This window comes from Capra hircus, chromosome 1 (assembly GCF_001704415.2).
Source record: "Capra hircus breed San Clemente chromosome 1, ASM170441v1, whole genome shotgun sequence".
NCBI classification, from domain to species: Eukaryota; Metazoa; Chordata; class Mammalia; order Artiodactyla; family Bovidae; genus Capra; species Capra hircus.
Window position 1 is genome coordinate 94,725,510 of NC_030808.1, and position 21,336 is coordinate 94,746,845.

At 40.0% G+C, this 21,336-nt stretch overlaps 1 protein-coding gene across 5 annotated transcripts in view; it reads right to left on the reverse strand.

The window, feature by feature from the left end:
• FNDC3B (fibronectin type III domain containing 3B) overlaps nucleotides 1–21,336 on the reverse strand; it is a 356,699-nt gene that overhangs the window by 42,097 nt on the left and 293,266 nt on the right. For all 5 annotated transcript variants that reach the window (XM_018047697.1, XM_018047701.1, XM_018047711.1 and 2 more), the window contains exons 14-22: nucleotides 20,982–21,068; nucleotides 19,622–19,760; nucleotides 17,261–17,332; nucleotides 14,554–14,672; nucleotides 12,607–12,712; nucleotides 11,539–11,711; nucleotides 8,985–9,098; nucleotides 8,508–8,657; nucleotides 1,863–2,143 (exon numbers count right to left, since the gene is read on the reverse strand). In XM_018047697.1, the coding sequence (XP_017903186.1) occupies nucleotides 1,863–2,143; nucleotides 8,508–8,657; nucleotides 8,985–9,098; nucleotides 11,539–11,711; nucleotides 12,607–12,712; nucleotides 14,554–14,672; nucleotides 17,261–17,332; nucleotides 19,622–19,760; nucleotides 20,982–21,068 (1,241 nt within the window). The remainder of the gene's footprint in view (nucleotides 1–1,862; nucleotides 2,144–8,507; nucleotides 8,658–8,984; nucleotides 9,099–11,538; nucleotides 11,712–12,606; nucleotides 12,713–14,553; nucleotides 14,673–17,260; nucleotides 17,333–19,621; nucleotides 19,761–20,981; nucleotides 21,069–21,336) is intronic.

Sequence of the window (21,336 nt, forward strand, 5' to 3'; positions counted from 1 at the left end):
AATCACCTCTGATTTCCAATTAGAGTGCTTTGGACACAACGGTCAGTATTTGGTTAGCATATAAAGGTGGAGGGTGGTTTTCTGAGAATGGATAAGATGCTAAAAATTAAAAATGCCCTTGGGGCCTGTCTCTTCAGCTATGTAAGTCATACCTCTTTTATTTATTTCTAACTTGATTCCCCCTTTAAACCATCCTGACCATTCTGAACCCTGGGTCTTGACCTTTCTGAAATGCCAAAAGGACTCTGTACAGTGTCATTTTCGGCCTGTGAGGTCATAAGCACCTTCTATCTTAGGTTGCTGTGTAAGTGTCCCAATTCCTTGAGTGCTCTGAGGGCAAGGATGGTGTTCATCACTGTTTCATAGACAAACAGTGCACAGTGGGTCTGCGCCCAAGAGGGATCTCTGAAAAGAATCAAAGAGTAAAACAACTGCTGTCATCACTTGGAAAAGGAAAATGAATGCACTCATATGAATTATCCACAAAAGACGGGAAGAGAGGGAAAGTAGGGATAAGATGCTTAGGCAGGTTGGAACTTTTGGTATCTTACAGCTGATAAACTGATTTTTTCCCTTCAGTGTCTTCTAATGTTATAGTCTGATAGACTACCTTGGGGATGAAAAAGGTAGTCTGTCAGACTATAACATTAGAAGACACTGCAGAAAAAAAAAATCAGTCAAGTGGTAAACCTTTTTTTTTTCAGCAGTAAAATTACCTGCTTGTATTCTCCTGCTCTACTTCAAGAAGAACCAGTTTTTGGGGGTAAAGATCTTGATAACAATAAAAATTACAGTGCATGTTTACTGTGCAGTTGCTATGTATTGCTGGACTCTACATAAGCATTTAATATTCATTTGCTTACTCCTTACAACATGTTTTTGAAGTAAGTGATCTTGTTCTCCTCATGCTGTGGACGACGCTGAAACACCAAAAGCTTAATTTGCCTGAAGACACAGCTAAGGATCTGTTTCTGAATCAGGCTCTGCTTCACCTCCTTAATAAGCCATTGAACTTGACAAAGGAAGACACCCTGAAAAGGCACTGGAATAATGAATGGTTCCTGCACTCCTCTAATGCTAATCCTGAACTTTTGGTCTCCCAGCTACAGCAGCTTGGTGCATGCGTGCTAAGTCCCTTCAGTAGTGAACAACTCTGTGCAACCGCATAGACAGTGGCCCACCAGGTTCCTCTGTCCATTGGATTTCCCAGGCAAGAAAACTGGCGTGGGTCACCACTCCCTTCTCCAGGGGATCTCCCCCACCCAGGGACTGAACCTGCGTCTCTTTGTCTCCTGCGCTGGCACTGGCAGGCAGGCTCTTAACCACTGGCACCACCTGGGAAGCCCTTGGAGACAGAACTGAGTGTCTTGAAGTCTCAAGAGGCCACGTTGAGAAAAAGGTGTATAGGGGAAGCTGGCTGGCTCCTCGACAGGAGCGCTGAGGGAAAGGGAGAATGCAGGCGTTAACTGAGTTTTGCTGCGTGGAGTGTGATATAGTGTCGTTTCTCTGGCTACTCATGAAATCACAGATGCTCTGTAACAGTGTGTCTGCTTTGAGGGGATCAGAAGAATGGCAAAGCCCTGCTTCAGAGGTGCAGACAGAGGGTGTAGCAGAGTGATGAGACAGAGGAAAAACACCAAGAGAAGCAGTTTATCAAAAGACTAAGGAATTATATCAATTTGTAACTGACTCATAAAGTAAAAAGCAGTACAAGTTTTTGAAATGTATTTGCATTTAGTACTCTTAAATACATTAAAAATGACTAAAATTCACCCATTTGGCCTTTAGGACCCAAAGGTTCTGTAGGCCTACGCACTGATGTATGTGTCCATGCAGCTATATTTCAACTTTCCTGCACTCACCGGTAGGTGGTTTCTGGAAGGAGGTCTTTCATAACGTGGGTGGTGGTATTGCCCACGGTGATGCTAGTATCTCCAAGATCTATGTTGTAAGCAAGGATTTCAGATCCATTATTGCACGGCTCTTCCCAGTTCAGTACAAGGCACACAGAAGGCGAATCGGGATAGGCATTGAGGGTCTCCTCCTCCAGGACACACAGAGTGGAGACAGGGTCAGGGGCAGATGCTGGTGTCTGGCAAAGGACAAGCTCACTGGACGGTCCTGCTCCAGCTTGATTAACAGCCTGAAAAACAGAACAGCGAGACAATGTCCCCATTACTTCATGAGCAACTACTAATACCTCCACACTAGGTGCTGCCGAGTCTAAAGTAACAAGATGGCTGCCAGAAATGTAGATGGAGACAAATCCTCCACAATGTTCATACTGATAACCACTTTCCAAAAGATATCAATCACACCTTTTCTGCTAATAAAAGATAATGTTGCCATTGTTTCCTATGAAAGATCATTTAAAAATAACACTTCATATTTGCATAGCCCACTTCACTTTATGTACTCTTAAGCCATTTTCACAATAACTGTCTGAGGTAGGTAATTCATGGAAGCTATTCTTATCTGCCTTTCAGATGAGATCGGGTGCGCTCAGGGTGGTATGGCCTTGCCTTAGATTTATCTGCCTTTCAGAGAAGAGGGAACTCAAAGTCAGATCAAATAACTCAAGCCCAAGATTCAGATGCCAAGCTGGGATCAAAATCCAGTAATGTGACTTTTAACTGAAGTGCTGCTCTGAAAGAAGTATAGGAATTTAGAAAAGTATTCATTGTTTTCCATGTGAATGCGAAATTCGTATCTGAAGTCAATGCTCTGCTCTCCCCTGATGTTGAGTGTCACTGCTGACACCTGATCACTCATCACTCAAACACTCACGCGTTCAGTCTCCGGGGCCGTCCTCTTGTTTCTACTTACCTGCTCTGCTTCTCAGTCACCTCTGCGACCTGCGACTCATCACCAGGATCTCTCAGCCCTGGAGGAAACCAGGCCCCAGGCCTTGCACACCTCTGTACCGCTTCTGCTTAAACTCCTGGACATCTCACCTTGTCTCAGGGCAAAAGCCATTTATCCCTACACCCAAATTTATGTGTACAGTCCAGACCTCTGCCCTAAATGCCAGCCTAGCGTATTCAACTGCCCACTGAATATCTCCATTTAAATGTCAAATAGGCACCTCAGACTCAAGTGTCTACACAGTTCCAAAACGGTGTCCACCCCATTCTTGCTCATCCTTCCTTCCACCCCCACTGCACCGCCTGTGGTTTCCCCAGCCTTCAGGTTGTTCGTGCCATATCTGTGAATCACTGCTGGGCATCTTTCTTTCTCTCATACCCCTGCCCAAGCCATCAGCACACCCTTTACCATTCTAATCTGACTACACTCTCTCGCATCTGGTGACTGTAGTGACCTCCTAACTGGTATTTACATCAGCCTATGCCACACAATCTGTAACAACCACTGTCCCTTCTACGCTCTCCCACCAGATACACAGGTAACGTCAAAGTTCTCACAACTTTCTATGAGAGCCTGTCCGATCTGTTCACCACCACCGCCTCCCCCAAGAACCCAGAACCATTCTGCCTTCACTGTCTCCTGCTTCCTCCTTCACTCCCTCTGCTCCAGCCACACCGGCTTTCTTGCTGTCTCACAGGGACACCGAGCTTGCTCACCTCAGGGCCTTTGAAACTCGCTGCCCCTTCTCCACAAAGCTCTTTCCCTGACATCTGCATAGCCCATTCAATCAGCTACTCAGGCTTCTCTCGAGTTTTGCCCTTTGCAGAGACCTCTCTGAACACCACATTTAAACTTGTAGTTACCCCCACCTCAACCCCCATGATCCTTCTCATTTATTTCCCTTCTTTGCTTTTATTTTCATTACAGCATTTATCACCAACATAGTATATATTTCATTTAATTTCTCCCTTGATTAAAATGTAAGTTCTGTGACGGCAAGGTTGTCTGGTTCACTGCTGTAGCCCTAGCAACCAGAACAGTACCTGATACAAAGCATGTGCTCAACAAACATCGTTAACAATATCTTTTTCCCTTACAAAAACACTTGGCAACCTCTCGACAAAAATGAAAGTACTCAAAAATCTAGTTTACTTCTCAGGAGACCTTATGAGGACAAATGATAAACCAAAAGGAAAGTCATCTGAGCTCTTATGTCAAAGGTTCACTACAATGCCTGTGTGTTATCATTCATTTCAGAGAAGCAAGTTAAGAGCATTCATTTGCTATCAAATCGCTTTTGAAACCCTTCTGTAATAAATTTTTTACATCTAGTCCTATTTCATGACAACACCAACTTTCTTTTTGGTAGAATATTTATGTCACAAATTAAGAGCATATATTTAGATATTTTGGGGGGTACAAATTTATCACAGGGGCAGAAAAATAAGACACTATGGAGCCCAACTTTCATATTAACTAAGGTTTTAACAACTATGTAATACAAGGAAAAGAACATAGATTTTAGAGTTGGAGCTTTGTTCATATCTTGATTTCATTACTTACTAACCATGTGATTTTAGGCAAATTAATGTTTCTGAGTCTGGTTCCTCAGATATAAAATGGGCATAGTAACACATAATTTATAGTTATTTTAAAGATTAAATTTGTTAACATGCAAAATCCTGGCAGAGTATTAAGCCAATGGTCAGTGCTTCACTTCCCTCCTTCTCACTAGGAAAATCAAGAACAAAATAGCAATAGCAATTTTCCTAGTTTCCTAAATTTTCCTAAAGCAATTTTCTTAAAACAAGACAACAACAACATACACTGAACTAATTTTAGACTTAAAGAAAAGTTGCAAAAATAGTGTATATATTTCTCATTTTGCTTCTCCTAATACCTTATATAACTATCAGTCATGTCCCACTCTGTACCCCCATGGACTGCAGCCCACCAGGCTCCTCTGTCCATGGGATTTCCCAGGCAGGAATACTGGAGTGGGTCGCCATTTCCTTCTCCAGGGGATCTTCCTGACCCAGGGATTGAACCCAGGTCTCCCGCATCTCCTGAGTTGGCAGGTGGATTCTTTACCACTGAGCCACCAGGGAAGCATATATATAAATACACACACACACATACATATATGTATGTGTGTATGTGATATATATATATATGTATGTGTGTATGTGATATATATGTGTGTATGTGATATAAATATATGTATGTGTGTATGTGATATAAATATGTGTATGTGATATAAATATATGTATGTGTGTATGTGATATAAATATATGTATGCGTGTCTGTATATATGTGTGTGTATATGTATGTGTGTGTATAATTTTTTTTTAATAAAAGGAAATTCCTAGACAGTGATCAAGAGAGAGAACAGCAGTAGTGGCTAAATGGGAAGCTGAGCCATCTGTCTTAGACTCCCACAACTGGCTACTGACTCAAGTGCCCATGGAAAGAAATTATTTTCTGCTACTTACAAGAATAGAACTGAGATGCTGTGCTGGTCTGAGTCCAGAAACCATAAGGAGTTTCTTAAATACTCCTATCTTTAACTGACTACCATTAATAACTAACCTGAGGGAATGTGATGGCAATGATGATCTCTGGGTGGAGTGGGGGAGAGAAGAGAAAAACTCTTTGTTAAAGGTAAGAATTAAGCAAATGGTCTACAGGGAAATCAAGGTCAAAATTTGTTTCAAACTTTCAAAATATTTATATCTCACATAATTATGACTATACAAACCTAACATACACTTAAGGCTGAATTATTGATTTCTTTACAATCTCATAGTATAATGAAAAATTCAGCACTAAGTATTTTATTACCCTTTTCATGTTATTAATGTACTCTATTATTCATTTTCTCCATTATTTTTAAAATTAACATTTTATTTATTTTACTCCGTATCTGGGTTCCATCTTCTTACTCTGTTCTTACACCTCCTTACTGGTGTTAATTGAGGTCTTCAGTAATGACTCTTGATTCATTACTTTGTCAAATATGTGCATTTGTATTGAGTGATTTAATAAGGGCTAAGGGGATATGAAGGATCCAGAGGAAAAAATACAGATTTTAATTAAATAACTGATATCAGCCATACTACATTGGTGATCTCTACAAAAATCAAGAAAGTATAAGTTTTGTAATTCTTAAAATCTGTATTTATATCATAACTATCAGTCATGTCTGACTCTTTGCAACCCCATGGACTATATAGCCCGCCAGGTTCCTCTGTCCATGGGATTTTCCAGGCAAGAATACTGGAGTGGGTTGTCATTTCCTTCTCCAGGGGATCTTCCTGACCCAGATATCAAACTCAAGTCTCTTGTGTCTCCTGCATTGGAAGGCAGATTCTTTACCAACTGCACCACCTGGGAAGCATATATTACTATAAAACAATGACCAAAACCAGGAGATACAATAGTATTAACAATGTATAGATCTTATGTAGTTAGATTCAAATCTTACCAATTTCTAATAGTGCTCTTTTATATTCCAGGATCTTACTTAAGACCCAGATTTCTTTTACTAGCCTTATACTATGGAAAATGCTTTCTTGAGTTATATCTCTTATTATTATCAAATTCCAAAGTAAACCATTTTAAAGAATCTTAATAATATTTAAGAGTATGTGTAAAATATACAATATGCCTCCTGTAAGCATATGTACCCAAGAATTATTTGGGTACATGTTAATTGAAGCATTCCTAAGGAAGAATATGAAAATTCAGAAATTCCTGCACAAAATAAACAATGCTTCCATCCAATTTTTATATGATACTATATACATATTACAGTGATTTAATTTTTAAAGCACCAAATATTTAAAAGGATATTCAGGCTTTAACCTGACTTTGTAGTAATATCAAATAAAAATGATTCCGATTAGGTTCACAGGTATCAAGAAATTAATATAAGATGAGGAGACTTTTCCTGGCAATACTTCTTTAGTATAGCAAGTGTGGTCTGGAGAGTACTATCCCCTTTATAGTGTCTGACTCATTTTATGACAAATAAGTATTTTCAAACAAATAAGTTTGAAAATACTACTGTTGAAACAGGGAGGCAAGAGTATTACACAGAGTATCTTTAAAATGCAATTTTGGGTGTTAATGGTAAGTAACAACAAAAACTCTGAAAGAAAAAAAGGAAATAGAACATTTTAAAGAGAGACCAAAACTCAAAAACAGGTTGGCCTGAAGTTCTTTCCTGTGATGGCAAAGAGTTTTTATTTATATCCTGCCTTGTTCCAAAAACAGGAGTGTAGCACATAATTCAACCTCTCCCCAATGACTCAGCATTGTTGTTATAAAGCTCAGATAATGTGCTGTGACCCTGACTCACTGATGAAGGGTCAATTATGTCCCAGGCCCTCCATTTAAGGTGTGTATAACAAAAGAGTTTAACCAGAAATGTTTACGATAAAACAGCCTTCAGAATTTAACAGAAAAGCTTCTGCTGATCTGGAAAGGTAACCTGTGTGTGTGCATGCTCAGTCACTAACTTGCGTCCAACTCTTTGCTACCCCCATGGAGTGTAGCCCACCAGGCTCTGTCCTCGGGGTTCTGCAGGCAAGAGTCCTGGAGCTGGTGGGTTGCCATTTCCTTCTCCAGGGGATCTACCTGACTCGGGGTTGAATCTGTATCTCCTCCACTTCAGGCGGATTCTTTACCACTGAGCTACTTGGGAAGCCCAAAGTTAACTTAAGAAGGGATGATTTTCTCCAAAGAGGCTGAAGTAAATGGATGTGTAATAAACAATATGATCCATAACTTAAATCAGATGGAAACCTAAACCTGGCATCTTTGCTTCTTTATTTAAATCTAAACACGTGTGAAAATATAATTCTTTGTTATCTCTCCTTTTGGTCATCCTGATCATTCTTTGAGGTTGGCACAAAGCAGTGCTCAAATGTTACTGAACAGATGGAAATAAATGAACAAAGAACCCTGTTTTCTCAAGACAATAAGGCTTTACAAAGGGAAAAGAAAATATTTACCCAAGTCAATAAAATGAAAGTAAACCTATGACTACTGTCACTCTTGGGGGTTAGGCTAGGAGCTGACTATTCTTTGTGTTATTCTCTTTGGACACCCAAGTGGAAGCTTACAGATAGCCAGACCTTGTTAGTGGTCACTGAGGGGTGGGAGGTGGGTCCTGTGATCAAATGCAGACTGTCTGAACTACTCTACTGCTTGTTTCTGGCTCCAGTTAACATCTGGAATGGAAGTTTTAAAGGTTTTTTGCCTTTTGTCTAAGTGGCTTTCCCAGCGAAATGTGCATCTCGGAAAATTCAGACAAAAGGCATCTTCCCTAAGGAGCTGTGCCCACTTTGCCTTGGACTCGATCCTGTATTCAATGAATTAACCAGCAAACACAATGCAAGGGCGGTGAGGAGTACAGTGGAGATGATTTGGATTTTGTTCCCATGTTTCAGGACCTCTCAGAGAAGCAAAAAGCAACTGTAAAATGCCAAAACAATTGCATCTATTTTTATTTAGAAGGACTCTTTTTCCCATAACATCCTTCCTGATGTCCTCCATCATGAGCCTTTGAGTAAGTTTCCCAAAGAGTCTTTCAGGGAACACCAGTATTTGTGAGTAATGGCTGCAGAGTGTCAGCCTACCTGTAATCGACAGCAATACTGTGCAGCAGGTAGCAGGTCCCTCATTTCAAAGCCGGTGTCTGTCCCATGATAAACGAGTTCTAAGGATTCTTCATCTTCTCCCCACTCCAACCTGTACTCTGAGATGTCGGCACCAGAGCTTTCAGGACTCTGGAAAATTCAGAAATTTAATTTCATTGAGAAGAAAATCCTATGATATTTGTGTTCAACTAATTATACCAAAAAAAAAAAAAGAGCAAGATGCCTCAGAATATTTGAAATACATGCAAAAGAAAAGCATGAAAAAGATACTCAATTTCCTCTTAATTTGGATCAGTGGTAAAATTTCCATAACTCCTGGCAAGCACTAAGGCAAATGACTGTGTAAGAATCACCTACCTACATGTGAATTTTAGCTTTGTAGATACCTTGTACCTTGCACTGGGGAACAGATAAAGTAGAAGAAACAAATTAATGCAGAACATGTGCCTGACTTACCTCCCAGCTCACTAGGACACATCCATCAGGCGTAAAAGAGATACAAGGTGCTTTGCACTGTCCAGGAGGCCCTGCAGCAGTGGTAATTTCTGAGACATCAGAATAGGGACCATACTGCAAGAGAGAAACACACATGTGCTTGTAGGGGTGTGTTAGGGATGTGTGTGCATGCGTGTGTGCACACAACACAAGCTTATACCAAACAAGGAGTGTGTGTGTATATAACACAAGCTTATAACCAAACAAGGGCTAGGCTAATGGTATCATCAATACAACTGATTAAAAGCATTACTTAATGGTGTTCACTTTCAATTACATGAGAAGATTTTCTTCCCACATACATTACTTGAGTGGTAAATGTCTAATATATATATATATAATTTTTTTAATTCAAAAGGATTAGAAAGTTGGTTTATTATACATTTTTGCTGTGACCTAAGAAATAAAACATGCTGACTTTTGCTACATCATAGCATTGTGCTTTAACTTATCAGGGCATTTCAAAGTAAACCAAGTCAGATGCATACTGTAGTTTAAGGCATAAAAATCTGTGTGGAATTGTTGGTTATCAAATTTTGAGTATTTCTTCTAGTCACTGGTATTTTCTAATTTGAAACCAACAGTCCTATTAATGTTTGCTTGGCAGGCCCACCATCTCAACTATCTGCAGGTTTATACTGCATTCTCTCCTCCTCCCACCATCAGCGGTCACACTGCTCAGAGACAATCATCTCTATAGACGTAAAATGCATCGAGAGGACCAGAACCCCCACGTTAAGGTGGAATATGTGGTACTTAAAAGAACTGGGGCAAAGAGTAAAGTAATTTTCAGGCTAATGAGGAAGTCCAACCAGTCCATCCTGAAGGAGACTAGTCCTGGGTGTTCATTGGAAGGACTGATGCTAACGCTGAAACTCCAATACTTTGGCCACCTCATGCGAAGAGTTGCCTCATTGGAAAAGACCCTGATGCTGGGAGGGATTGGGGGGAGGAGGAGAAGGGGATGACAGAGGATGAGATGGCTGGATGGCATCACCGACTTGATGGACATGAGTCTGAGTAGACTCCGGGAGTTGATGAACAGGGAGGCCTGGTATGCTGTGTTTCATGGGGTTACAAAGAGTTGGAAACAACTGAGCAACTGAACTGAACTGAACTGAATGAGGAATATGACTGTGTTTTTCAAAATGGAGGAAAAAATATAAAGAAAAAAAGTCTTTGACATTTTCTAATATAACTTGCAAATATACTGAAGGTGGGGGAGAAACTGTCTGGAGTAGACCACAGAAGAGGACCACAAGTCAAATATATGGTTAAATTTCAATATAACAGGATTTAAAAATAAGGCTGAGATAGTTTCTTTAAACGACAAATTAGTAAAAGGAGAAAGTAAACCCCAATCAGTCCAGCTGCACATGTGTCTTTATCATGGCGAATATCTTCTTCAAAAGTTGAAGGGGAAAACACATGCAGCATGGGTGATTATCACCATCCATCCTCTTTTTACTTATAAAAAGTCAGGGTACAGAGGCTTTCTTATCTCTCACCAATACATTTTACTTGTCTAGTTTTGTGTGGGTTTTTTTTTTTTTAATGTAAATACCTGTATCTGAAATTCTTTCTTAATGGTGAATTAGAAGAGATCCAGCTCTTGTTCAAGGTTTGTGATCCTACTTCAGACCAAATGTTTTCAAACTAAGGCCTGGCTAACTCGAAATGGACTAAAGACAAAAACACTTCACTTCTGAAAGGCATGAATGAACACCAAGAACTAGAAAAGTCATTGCCAACTTCCTGTCACTGTCCGTTTGGCTTTCTTTCTTACAAAAATCTCATTGATTAATTACATCTATTTAAATGCATTTATACACTTCATTGGCTCTCTGTAGGGCGTTAGCAGCAGTTTGCCCTACCTACACCCTTCCACCTTCTTTTACATTTCTGCCCATCTATGACACACCAAAAAGCCCTATAGTTTCTGGGTCACTTTATTCTCACTATGAATCCACATCACTCTGCAATTAAAAAATCCAGTCACCTTTGTGCATATAGTCAGATCCTTTCAATCTTGAATAGCCCACCTCAACAACTTCAAATGGAGTACTAGAAAGGACCAGAGAGTTCTATGAAATTAAAAAAAAAAAACAAATAAGCTGGTCTCCCTAGCCTATACCCCAGTGGAATTTTAAAAGCTCACCTAAGACACTGCTGAGTAATTTAGACAACATGGTAAAGGAATATTATGTAGTTCTAATTTCTCATAAGTGATTTATATAATCAATGAGAAACTAGGAAATTATTTTAAGAAACCACCAAAAGGCATCTAAACAGCAAAGTCCTTATTAACTTTGAGCTCTGTCTTAACAGGAGGACAAAAGAATCAAAATTTCCACTGCTGGGTCTACGTGAAACCAAAGCAGGGTTTCTTCAGGAATAAGATTTTACATACAGTTCTTTAATGGCTGTCATCGTTGGACAGATACAGATGAGGAATTTTAGGAGGGTGGAAACGGAAGTGCCAGGACCTCATGCTTTTGCGGTGATAAGTACTCACCCCTCCGTCATTCAGAGCCCGCACCCTGAAGCGGTACACGGTTCCTGGAAGCAGGTTGCCCACGGTGCACTCGAGCTCCGGCCCATGGTACACCTCCGAAGCTACGTCCTCCGGTTCTGTCATCTCCACGCTGTACTCCGAGACCTCACAGCCACTTTCAGAGGCAGGAACGTCTGGGAATGGAGAACGCTGTTCATCTTAGAACATTTTTATTATTTCTGGTTGGCCCTATCACACCTTACATTCTATGATGTGTGCAAAATATCATGTAGGTAGCCTGTCCTTGATATTTACAAAAGAACCCCCACTTCAAAAAGAGAAAGAGATACAAAAGAAAGTTTCTTAATGATGTTATCCATACTTTTCAAAGCAAGTACATTTAATGATATGAACAAAATGATTCCAAAACCATAGAACTTTTAGGCAATTCCTTTACATTCTAATGCAAGGTAAAGGCAAGAATTAGAGGGGAGAAAAATCTTCTTTTTAACCTGAAACCAAAGGACATATTAAATCAAGTTAGAGAACCCCAAACTGGCATAACATCTTAATTTAGATATTAAGTGATGGGAAACAATAGTCTGACAGAGTTCTGCAGGTTTACATTTGCAATTTTACATGCTGTGAATCATTAATATGACAGGAAATGCTAACATAGCTTGAGCTGAGACTGTAAAACACCAGGACCCACACACGACAGGGTTGTAAAGGTGAGGAGGATACAGATGCTACCTAATGAACAGTTTCTTGGTTTAACCTCTTTATTAAGCACAACTTTTACTTTATGAATACAGTTGAGGAATTCCTGCTCTGAAACATTTTCTAGAACAGTACCCTCTGAGGGCAGGGGGTGAACAGCACCTGCAGCACCATCAGGAACAGGAGGATGGGCCATAGGGCTGGGCGTTCACAAACCCAAGCCCACGTACATTAAACAGAATGTGGACATTTTCAATAGACACAAATCTGGTTTTCAGAAGAAAGACCTGAAACTTAATTACAAAGCAGTAAGTCTTAAACTCAACCTCCAATTGTCCAAACTGGCGACGTGAAGATGTGGTCACTCACCCCACTCTAAGTGGACTTCTTTGTGCTTTGGTCTACCCAAAACCCTCGGTGGGCGACACTGACCTGGTGCAATGCTTAGTGTGCGAACAGGGAGACTTTCAGAACACTGCAGGAGAAACACCAAAGAGAACCGTCTCTTAGTTACTATGCATTTTTTAGAGCTCTACATACCAGGCAAATTCCACTCCATACCAGCAAACGCTGCCAAGGAGGGGGTTACACACTGAATGTGTACACTTCTTATGCAATAAGATCTTCGTCTCTAAGTGTGTAGTGCACGTGTGTATTTGTGTATGTTTTGAGTATGGACATATGCATATAGCACTGGTAAAAATAATTATTTCTGGTGTCAGATCTGCAGACTGACATTTTGACTGTTGTGTATCCCAAGCACACAGTTACCTCCCTTTAAACTAAAAATCAGACCCTTCCTGAGGACAGAGGAGAACACAAAACAACAGCTGGATGAGGTTTGTAAACAGTGCCATAAATGGCCCATCATCCACATACAGAGCAGAAAAGCAAATAAAGTCCGCTGAGTGTGACATTAACCAGCAGGTTCTGCTAACGTTAAAATCATCAGGGCTTCTTTTTTGCAGGTTCTGGTTGTGTAAGGCTGATGGTATGGAAGCTGACACCTTTTTGAGATATGAGGAACACGGTAGAGACATGCAGCTCAACCAACCTCATCCTCCTCCTTGAGGAAATGCGGTGCAGAGGAGATGTGTTTATACATTCAAGGGGCACCGCTGCCTCTGTGCAGATTTGTGCAGCACCTCGCGTGTAAGAGAAGCTCACCAATCACCTGTGACTTTGAGGTCAACCTGGCTCACCCTCGGAGACACTGTATAAATGTCGTTGAGCTGGACCTTTTTTTAAACCTGAGAATTCTGTCTAAATATACAGTCTAGACTTCACAATACTGCTATCCTTGGGGGAAAAAGAAAATAAACATATGACAGTGTCAGAGGTGGGTTGACTGGCAAAATTTGGCACCTACTGGCAGGTGTTCTCTTGAAAAGTCAACCCAGTACAGGGCTATAAGCCATCTTCTGTGCACGCTCTCTCTCAGTAATACTGATTTCCAAACCACGATGCTAAATATCTCTATGATGAAAATGGTTTTTACCATATTTTTACCATATCGCCTCTCACTCACTTTCTAAGTGTTCATCATTTAGATGACCATCTCATTTCCTGAACACTTCATGTGTACTTGTTTTGAGCGCATGAGAACACTGTGAAGTTGAAACCAAGTTTCCTGACATGTTGAACGGTTGGTCTAAGGCCATATAAATTGTAGACAATGGTGGTGGTCATTCTGTGATGTATAAAAATATTAACTCACTGTGTTGTGACAGGAAACTTATATAATATTGTAAGTCAATTATACTTCAATTTTTTTAAAAGGCAGACAACAAGAGAACTGGTACTACCTACAGATGTATAGGCTGGGCACTGCGCAGTCTCAGGAGATGCAATTCAGCTCAGTTATCCTAGGTATATGTGGCTTTACAAGCATTTTCCAGCAGATGGCAGTAAAGTATCGAGAGGAAGGTGTATCTCACATTCTTACAAAACTGCCAAAGTTAACAGCAAAGCTGAGCTGGAGGTTTATCTTTTGGCTCTAAAGTCTAAGCTTTTCTATCATTGTGATAACTGAGGTTCACCCCCGTATTTGTTAGCCAATGCAAATTGCAGACCACCTTCAATTTTCAACTGTGATGTGGTCATGCCCAAGTCTTGGAAAGCAGCACAATTCAGTTGAGAATCATCTGGGTCTATCTTTCTATACCCTCTAAAGCACAATTCAGAAAACTCTGATGTGATACCATGGCAGGCTGTAGTACCAAGATTTATTTTTTAAAAGAAATTTACTCTGATGTTACAGATAGGCTGTCTGAATTTGACCAAAGACGTTTACTTTTACACCAAAACAAAACCAACCTGACTGTGTCCACCAGTACTTATGCAGCATGCTCGGAGTTTGTACAAAGTGCCTGGTTTCAAGTGGGTGAAAGTGTACTCTGTAGCCGACCCACTGTAGGCCACTTCCCACTGACTCGCTGCAAAATAAGACCATGTGTGAGTTTATGCCTTTTGTAAAAATGTAATAGTACCAACCATTCCTGATAAGAAAAAGCTCTAAGTGGTTTCTGTGAAAACCAGCATCTCCTATTCTTTTCTTCTTTTTTAAACAGTCACAGGGCTCTCTTTCCATTTCCTTTACAAAATGAAATACTAAAATAACATGAAGGCATTTTTAATACTTAGCACTGCTGGTTATACTACTTAATATTACCATGATCACATTTGCTGAGTGTGGAGGTTTAGATGCTGGAAAGCACATGAAATCTGTAGTTGGCCCTGTAGCAGGAGATGGTATTGAGCAAGTTGGCAAGTGGTGATGGTGTGAGAAGCCCCTGGGGCCAGCTGGGCAGGGGGAAGCAGGCTCAGCCATAAGGTTCCTGGTCAGCCCAGGGCACCACTGAAGAGTTTCTCCTGGTTCTTATCTGCCTGGAGGTCACAGCAAGTGAACTCCCCCGACCCCATCCCAGCCATATAGACCAAGTCCTTTGAGGAAAGGCCTGCTGTCTCCATGGAGCCCTACTTAAGACAAAAATACCCAAGACAGTGACTTTAAAGATGAAACACCCAGTATGACCCAGGTTATCTAACCACTTCTGGGGATTAAAGAAAGCAAGCAGGGCCACTGAGGGGACGGGGTGAGGCTGATGCCACCAGGCAAAGGGCATTGTGTGTGGGGGGGTGGTGCTTCAACCACCTAGGACATTTATTCTCCTTGCTTTGCTCCCACTAACACTATGTTCCCAGCAGACTATTTGAAAGGAGCGTTTTACTCCATGCAATTGTTTTAGGGAAAATACTTTTACCCTCTTCCACGACAGTTACTTGGAGAAGGAAATGGCAATTCCTGGAGAATCCCATGGACAGAAGAGCCTGGTGGGCTACAGTCCATGGGGTTGCAAAGATTCAGACATAATTGAGCGACATATATATACACACGATAGTTACTAACTTCCACAAATACTCTCAGCTGCTTATTAGGCCAGATTTACAATAAAGTCTGGCAAAAGAAATGGCAACTCACTCCAGTACTCTTGCTTGGAAAATACCATGGATGGAGGAGCCTGGCAGGCTACGGTCCATGGGGTTGCAAAGAGCTGGACACAACTGAGTGACTTCACTTTCTTTCTACAATGAAGTCACATGCACAAGGGCCATATAGGAACAAGGGGGAATAATAAAGATAGTCATTCTGACATAACTGATTAGATGACCTGCACTGCAAAGGCAACTAGGAACAAGGACTAGAGAGAAGACTGAATTAATCGCTGATGTCATGCGCTACCACACCGCTGACTTTACGTGCAGAATGGCATCTACTTTTAATCAGCCACAGTGGTCAAGAGAGCCACAAAACTTCAAAATATATTTAGTTTTTCACAATGAGACACTGAATATACATGACTTCTCTCAAAGGTCTGATTTTTAGCATAGAATATGATTTTACGTTAAGAACAGCTGTGCCCATCTCAGAGTATTATGAGTTCTTTGGCTTAAAATAGGGTAGGGCCCAACTGATGTGAAAATAAAATATTCCAGGTGGCTATCATGGCACAGAATAAAAAGCAAGCCACACACCTGCACAGACTGTTTGTAAAAGTTGCTGTTAACTCTCCCCACCGCCCCCGCCATGTATATCACTTTAAAAAACAAAGTACTAGTTGCAGGGATCATTAGAGTAGTGGTGAGGCAGGTGCCATTTTTATAGTTCTGAGGACTTTACTTTTTTCTATTAAAGCATAATAAATTTTATTAGAAAGAAGATCTAAGAATTTTTTAGAAAACACTATGGAAGGAATCTGACTTCTAACACTGTCCCACTTTAGCTCACCTAGTGTAAGGAATAAAGATTAAATAATCTGACTGAGAAATCACAACAAAAATGAAGACATTTCCTGAATTTGTTACAGTGTGTTATGCCTGTCAGCAGCCCACAACAATATGTTGTTATCCCTGTGCACCGATTCATTCTTCCTGCTGATCGCTTCTGACACTTTCTCTGCTTATAAGAATTTCTACAGAAAGTATGCCAAGAGAGATGAAAAACATATTTATTCTATTAATAAGGACCTTTGGCTTAAAGAAGTGACAAAGATTTTAAAAAGCATGATAAAAATATACATATCAAGCAGACTGATCCCTGATGCTGTTTGAAAGAAAAAACTGTCAATACATGATTAAAGTCCATTTACCGTAGTACCTCTATCAACAGAATAAATGATCACCCACTATAATGGATCCCCACTCAAGTACTCTTGCCTGGAAAATCCTATGGACGGAGGAGCCTGGTGGGCTGCCGTCTATGGGGTCGCACAGAGTCGGACACGACTGAGCGACTTCATTTTCCCTTTTCATTTTCATGCATTGGAGAAGGAAATGGCAACCCACTCCCGTGTTCTTGTCTGGAGAATCCCAGGGACGGGGGAGCCTGGTGGGCTGCCTTCTATGGGGTTGCACAGAGTCGGACATGACTGAAGCGACTTGGCAGCAGCAGCAGCACTATTATTATACAGATGTTTATCTTATTAGAAAACGGGACTTGAATAAGAATTTCTACAAACTTCACCTTCAGAATTTCCATCAGTAATCTCCAGCAAGTACTTGAGTATTTCTGAACCACCATTGTCCTTTGGAGGATCTGGAAAGTAAGCAAATGTCTTATTAGTTATAAAAGCATATTGACTTTTGTTAGTAAACATTATTAGAACACACAGAACCATGTAACATTAGACTGTATAAATTCTGGATTCAACTAAAAGACACAAATAACATTTCACCCAACTCCTTATTTGAAAAACAAAAGAAACAAAAACACCACGAAATCTTCTGACTATGCAAAGTTTACAGAGCTAGAAATGCTGAAGAGTTAGCATTTAGCGAAATGTGAACAAAACTCGAAATATGACTTTATTTTTCTAAGAGTTATGCTCAAATATTTATTTTGAGAATTCTAAAGCCTGTTCTTCAATATTTGATGGTTTTTATATAAAACAAAATATTCATGTACCTCTTTTCAAAAATTATTTTATTCTTTATTTCACTTAAATCCTCACGACCAATTCTTTTGTGAGATGGAAAGAGAGGGAAAGGGAGGTGTAAAAACTATTGATGAAATAAATAAAACATCAGAATATAACAAATATGTTCATCACAGTTTGCTGCTAAGCAAACTTTACATCCCAAGGGAACCTAATAGAAAATCAGATCAACTGGAACCTGTACCAAAGAGGCGGTTTGCAAAAGGGGTTCTGGCTTGTTACTAGAACCCTGTGTACCTTAGCTATTTGTCTACTGCTAACCCAGGGCCTGCAAGAATTCTTTTCTGAGCAGAAAAATACCTTTTTTCAAGACTACACAGAATTTGCCTCTCCTATCAACTGGCCATCTATGTTTTAGACATATTCTCAGGTTGCTCATATAGATTTAGAAACTTTAATCCCTCTTTTCACCTGTAATTTCCATTAATATACATGAATTTCAGTAGTAGGTATTTACAGCAGTAATTAAACAGTTAAATATTATGGCATTTGGGGCCTCCCTGGTGGCTCAGACATTTTCACCTGTAATTTCCATTAATATACATGAATTTCAGTAGTAGGTATTTACAGCAGTAATTAAACAGTTAAATATTATGGCATTTGGGGCCTCCCTAGTGGCTCAGACACTGAAAGAATCCGCCTGCAATGCAGGGGACCCAGGTTCAATCCCTGGGTCAGGAAGACCCCATGGAGAAGGGAATAGCAATCCACTCCAGTATTCTTGCCTGGGAAACCCCATGGACAGAGGAGCCTGGTAGATTACAGTCCATGGGGTTGCAGAGTTGGACAAGACTGAGCGACTCTTAACAGTTAACAATGAAAGTAAATGTTCAGTGTTGACAGAAATTTCTAGGATATTCTGAGAAAAGAAGCTTTAGATCTGGCAAAAAACACACCTAGATTTTTTTTGTTTCTTTTAATCATATCCGTGTTGCAGGGAATAATTCTGTCTCTAAATTACCACATAACTTGAAGTGGTGCTATGTCTCCATGGTTGGTCTCTAATAATGATTTAGTTATGGTTTACATTTCCTTTGTATCACTTGACTGCCAGGTAAAAACATTTTTTTGTCTGTTAGGTAGTCACTATTATTATATGATGTTGCTGCTGCTGCTGCTAAGTCGCTTCAGTCGTGTCCGACTCTGTGCGACCCCGTAGACGGCAGCCCAGCAGGCTCCCCCGTCCCTGGGATTTTCCAGGCAAGAGTACTGGAGTGGGGTACCATTGCCTTCTCCGAGTATACAATGTTAGTGATGATAATACACACTGTAACAGTTTCACATACAATTGCAAACATTTATCCACACTCTAATGGCATTCATTTCATTGAAATAATCCATGCAGCAGGTGAGACACAATATCCTCCTATCAGATTCCTACAAATGGCATATAATGAACTTCAATATGGAAACTTCCTGAAGTCCAAGACTTCTGATTATATACAAACAACAAAAACTAAAGTCTTCTTAATTCATTGTATCTTAAACATTCTGTAAAATTTAATATGACTTAACCTAAATTTTGAAATCTATTTTCAATACTAACTTTATAAATCAATTTTCATATTAAATATTGCTACATTTTAAGGGAAAGTTACTGAAGAATGACATATTCAGAGACTACCACATACAAATCATTAATATATTAAACTGCAGGTGGAAGAAGTGTCTTACAGGAAAATCATGAAGTAAATGAAATGCTCTTACAACTGTCAATTTTACCAACTGGTGGCATTGTCAGGATATTTCTAATATATGTATTTCAAACATGTAAAACTCCCTCAGATAATATGTTTCTTTGTTAACTGGTTTGTCACTACTGAAATTAATCAAGTTTAAAAAAAAAATCTGTCAAAAAAGGCAGCAGCAGCAATAGCAATAAAACATACCCCATTTGACACTAAAGCCGTGAGACATAACTGGTCCTTTAATGAGGGGTCTTGTAGGTGGTCCAGGCCTGTCAGGACTCGTTGTACAAACCAAAACTTCACTTGGGCAGCTTTTCCCTTCCATATTAGAAGCAGTCAGCTGTAACACAACCGATAACACATTCATATGCTTTAGACAGCAAGTCTTAAACCAGCAGTGACATTCAATACGGCAAGAGCAAGGCATCCATGAACTCAGACACACTACACACACTCTCCCTTGCTCTCTCACAATCTCAAACTACTAATTTATAAGTGTTTCGTTAATGGAGTACTTATTTTCTGTATAGTTCACTTATTAACAATTAAAAATGAAACAACAAGGTAGATTTTAGCTAAAGACATTTTTACCTTTTCAAAAATACAAAACAAAATCAGTATGTCTCCATCCAGTTCATTTTGTTTTATGGAAGGAAAATATGGGGTGGGGAGTGGGCAGCAGATATAAAGAACCTTGCTAGCCTTGATTATTTAAGAGTAGGACAATGCCACCTTGTGGAGAATTGCTGGCAGTATTCCTCTGATCTCATAGCCAGCCATCGAATAGCAAGGTTTCTTAAAATATCAAAAACTATCAGTTTTCCTTTAGTAGTCACACGTTCCACTTGACAATCTGACAAATATTTATTGAGTGACTCCTACAAGTTAAATAACATGATTTGGCTCACAAATTAAGAGAGGGAAAGACAGAATCAGAAGACAACCACATCTCTCCAAAACGCACACTGTTGCACAGAAAGTACAATGCTGTGCTAGGATCAATAAACAGTAAGGCAGCACAGAAGGCAGCCTGCTGTCTCCTCTCTCCTAATGAGATCGCAAAACTGTCTTCTGCTACACCACCATGTCCCATGGTGACATCAGCAGTGGTTGTCCAGAGCCTAACGGGAGAGGGGCGTAGGTAATAGAAGAGAAAACGAAAAATGGCTGAGAAAAAGAAAATGGGCAAAAGAGCACAGGACAATGGAAAAGAAGGAAATCTGATGAAAAGAAGAAACTGAATAGAAGGATGTAAAGTGCGGGTGAGAGACAGGTACACTGGGCCCCTGGTCCGAATCTTCCTGGGCAAGGGCATCTAGCCTCACTGTTATGTAATTTACTACAGCACATTACAGCAACAGGATTCTTTCCTGAAAAGTCGAGGGTGGGTTTTAACATTAAAGTATGGTGTGTATTTTATAGATATTACTTTAAAAGGGTAAAGTGCAGCAACCTTAAAAATGTTTTTAACCTTAAAAAAAGTTGATTTAAAATGATAAAGGGGCAAAACATAAAAGAGCTTTATTTTTAAGCAGTTCAAGTACCCAAATGACTGACTTACCCTGAATTTATACTGTGTGCTTCTTTTGAGATTTTTCACAGTACAGGTTAAATCCTCTCCAGTGTATTTCGGGTGGAAAAGGTTATCCTGAAAAGGCAAAGCCAGAAAGAAACATCAGTATCATAGAATCTGGGCATTAAATCCCTTGTATGTAGGAGTTTTATACTGCTCCTTTCCATCATCACTGTGGGCCAGAAGTTTGGCAGCTATAGCAAAAATAGGGCCAGAATCCCATAGTGCTTTAAGTAAAACTTTAACTGTTATCACATCATAATCTGTCCTGATCTGGGCACTATTACTGTGAGACTAACACTAAAGTGAAAGAGAACAATGCTCTCTCTTTGAAAAAGTGCAA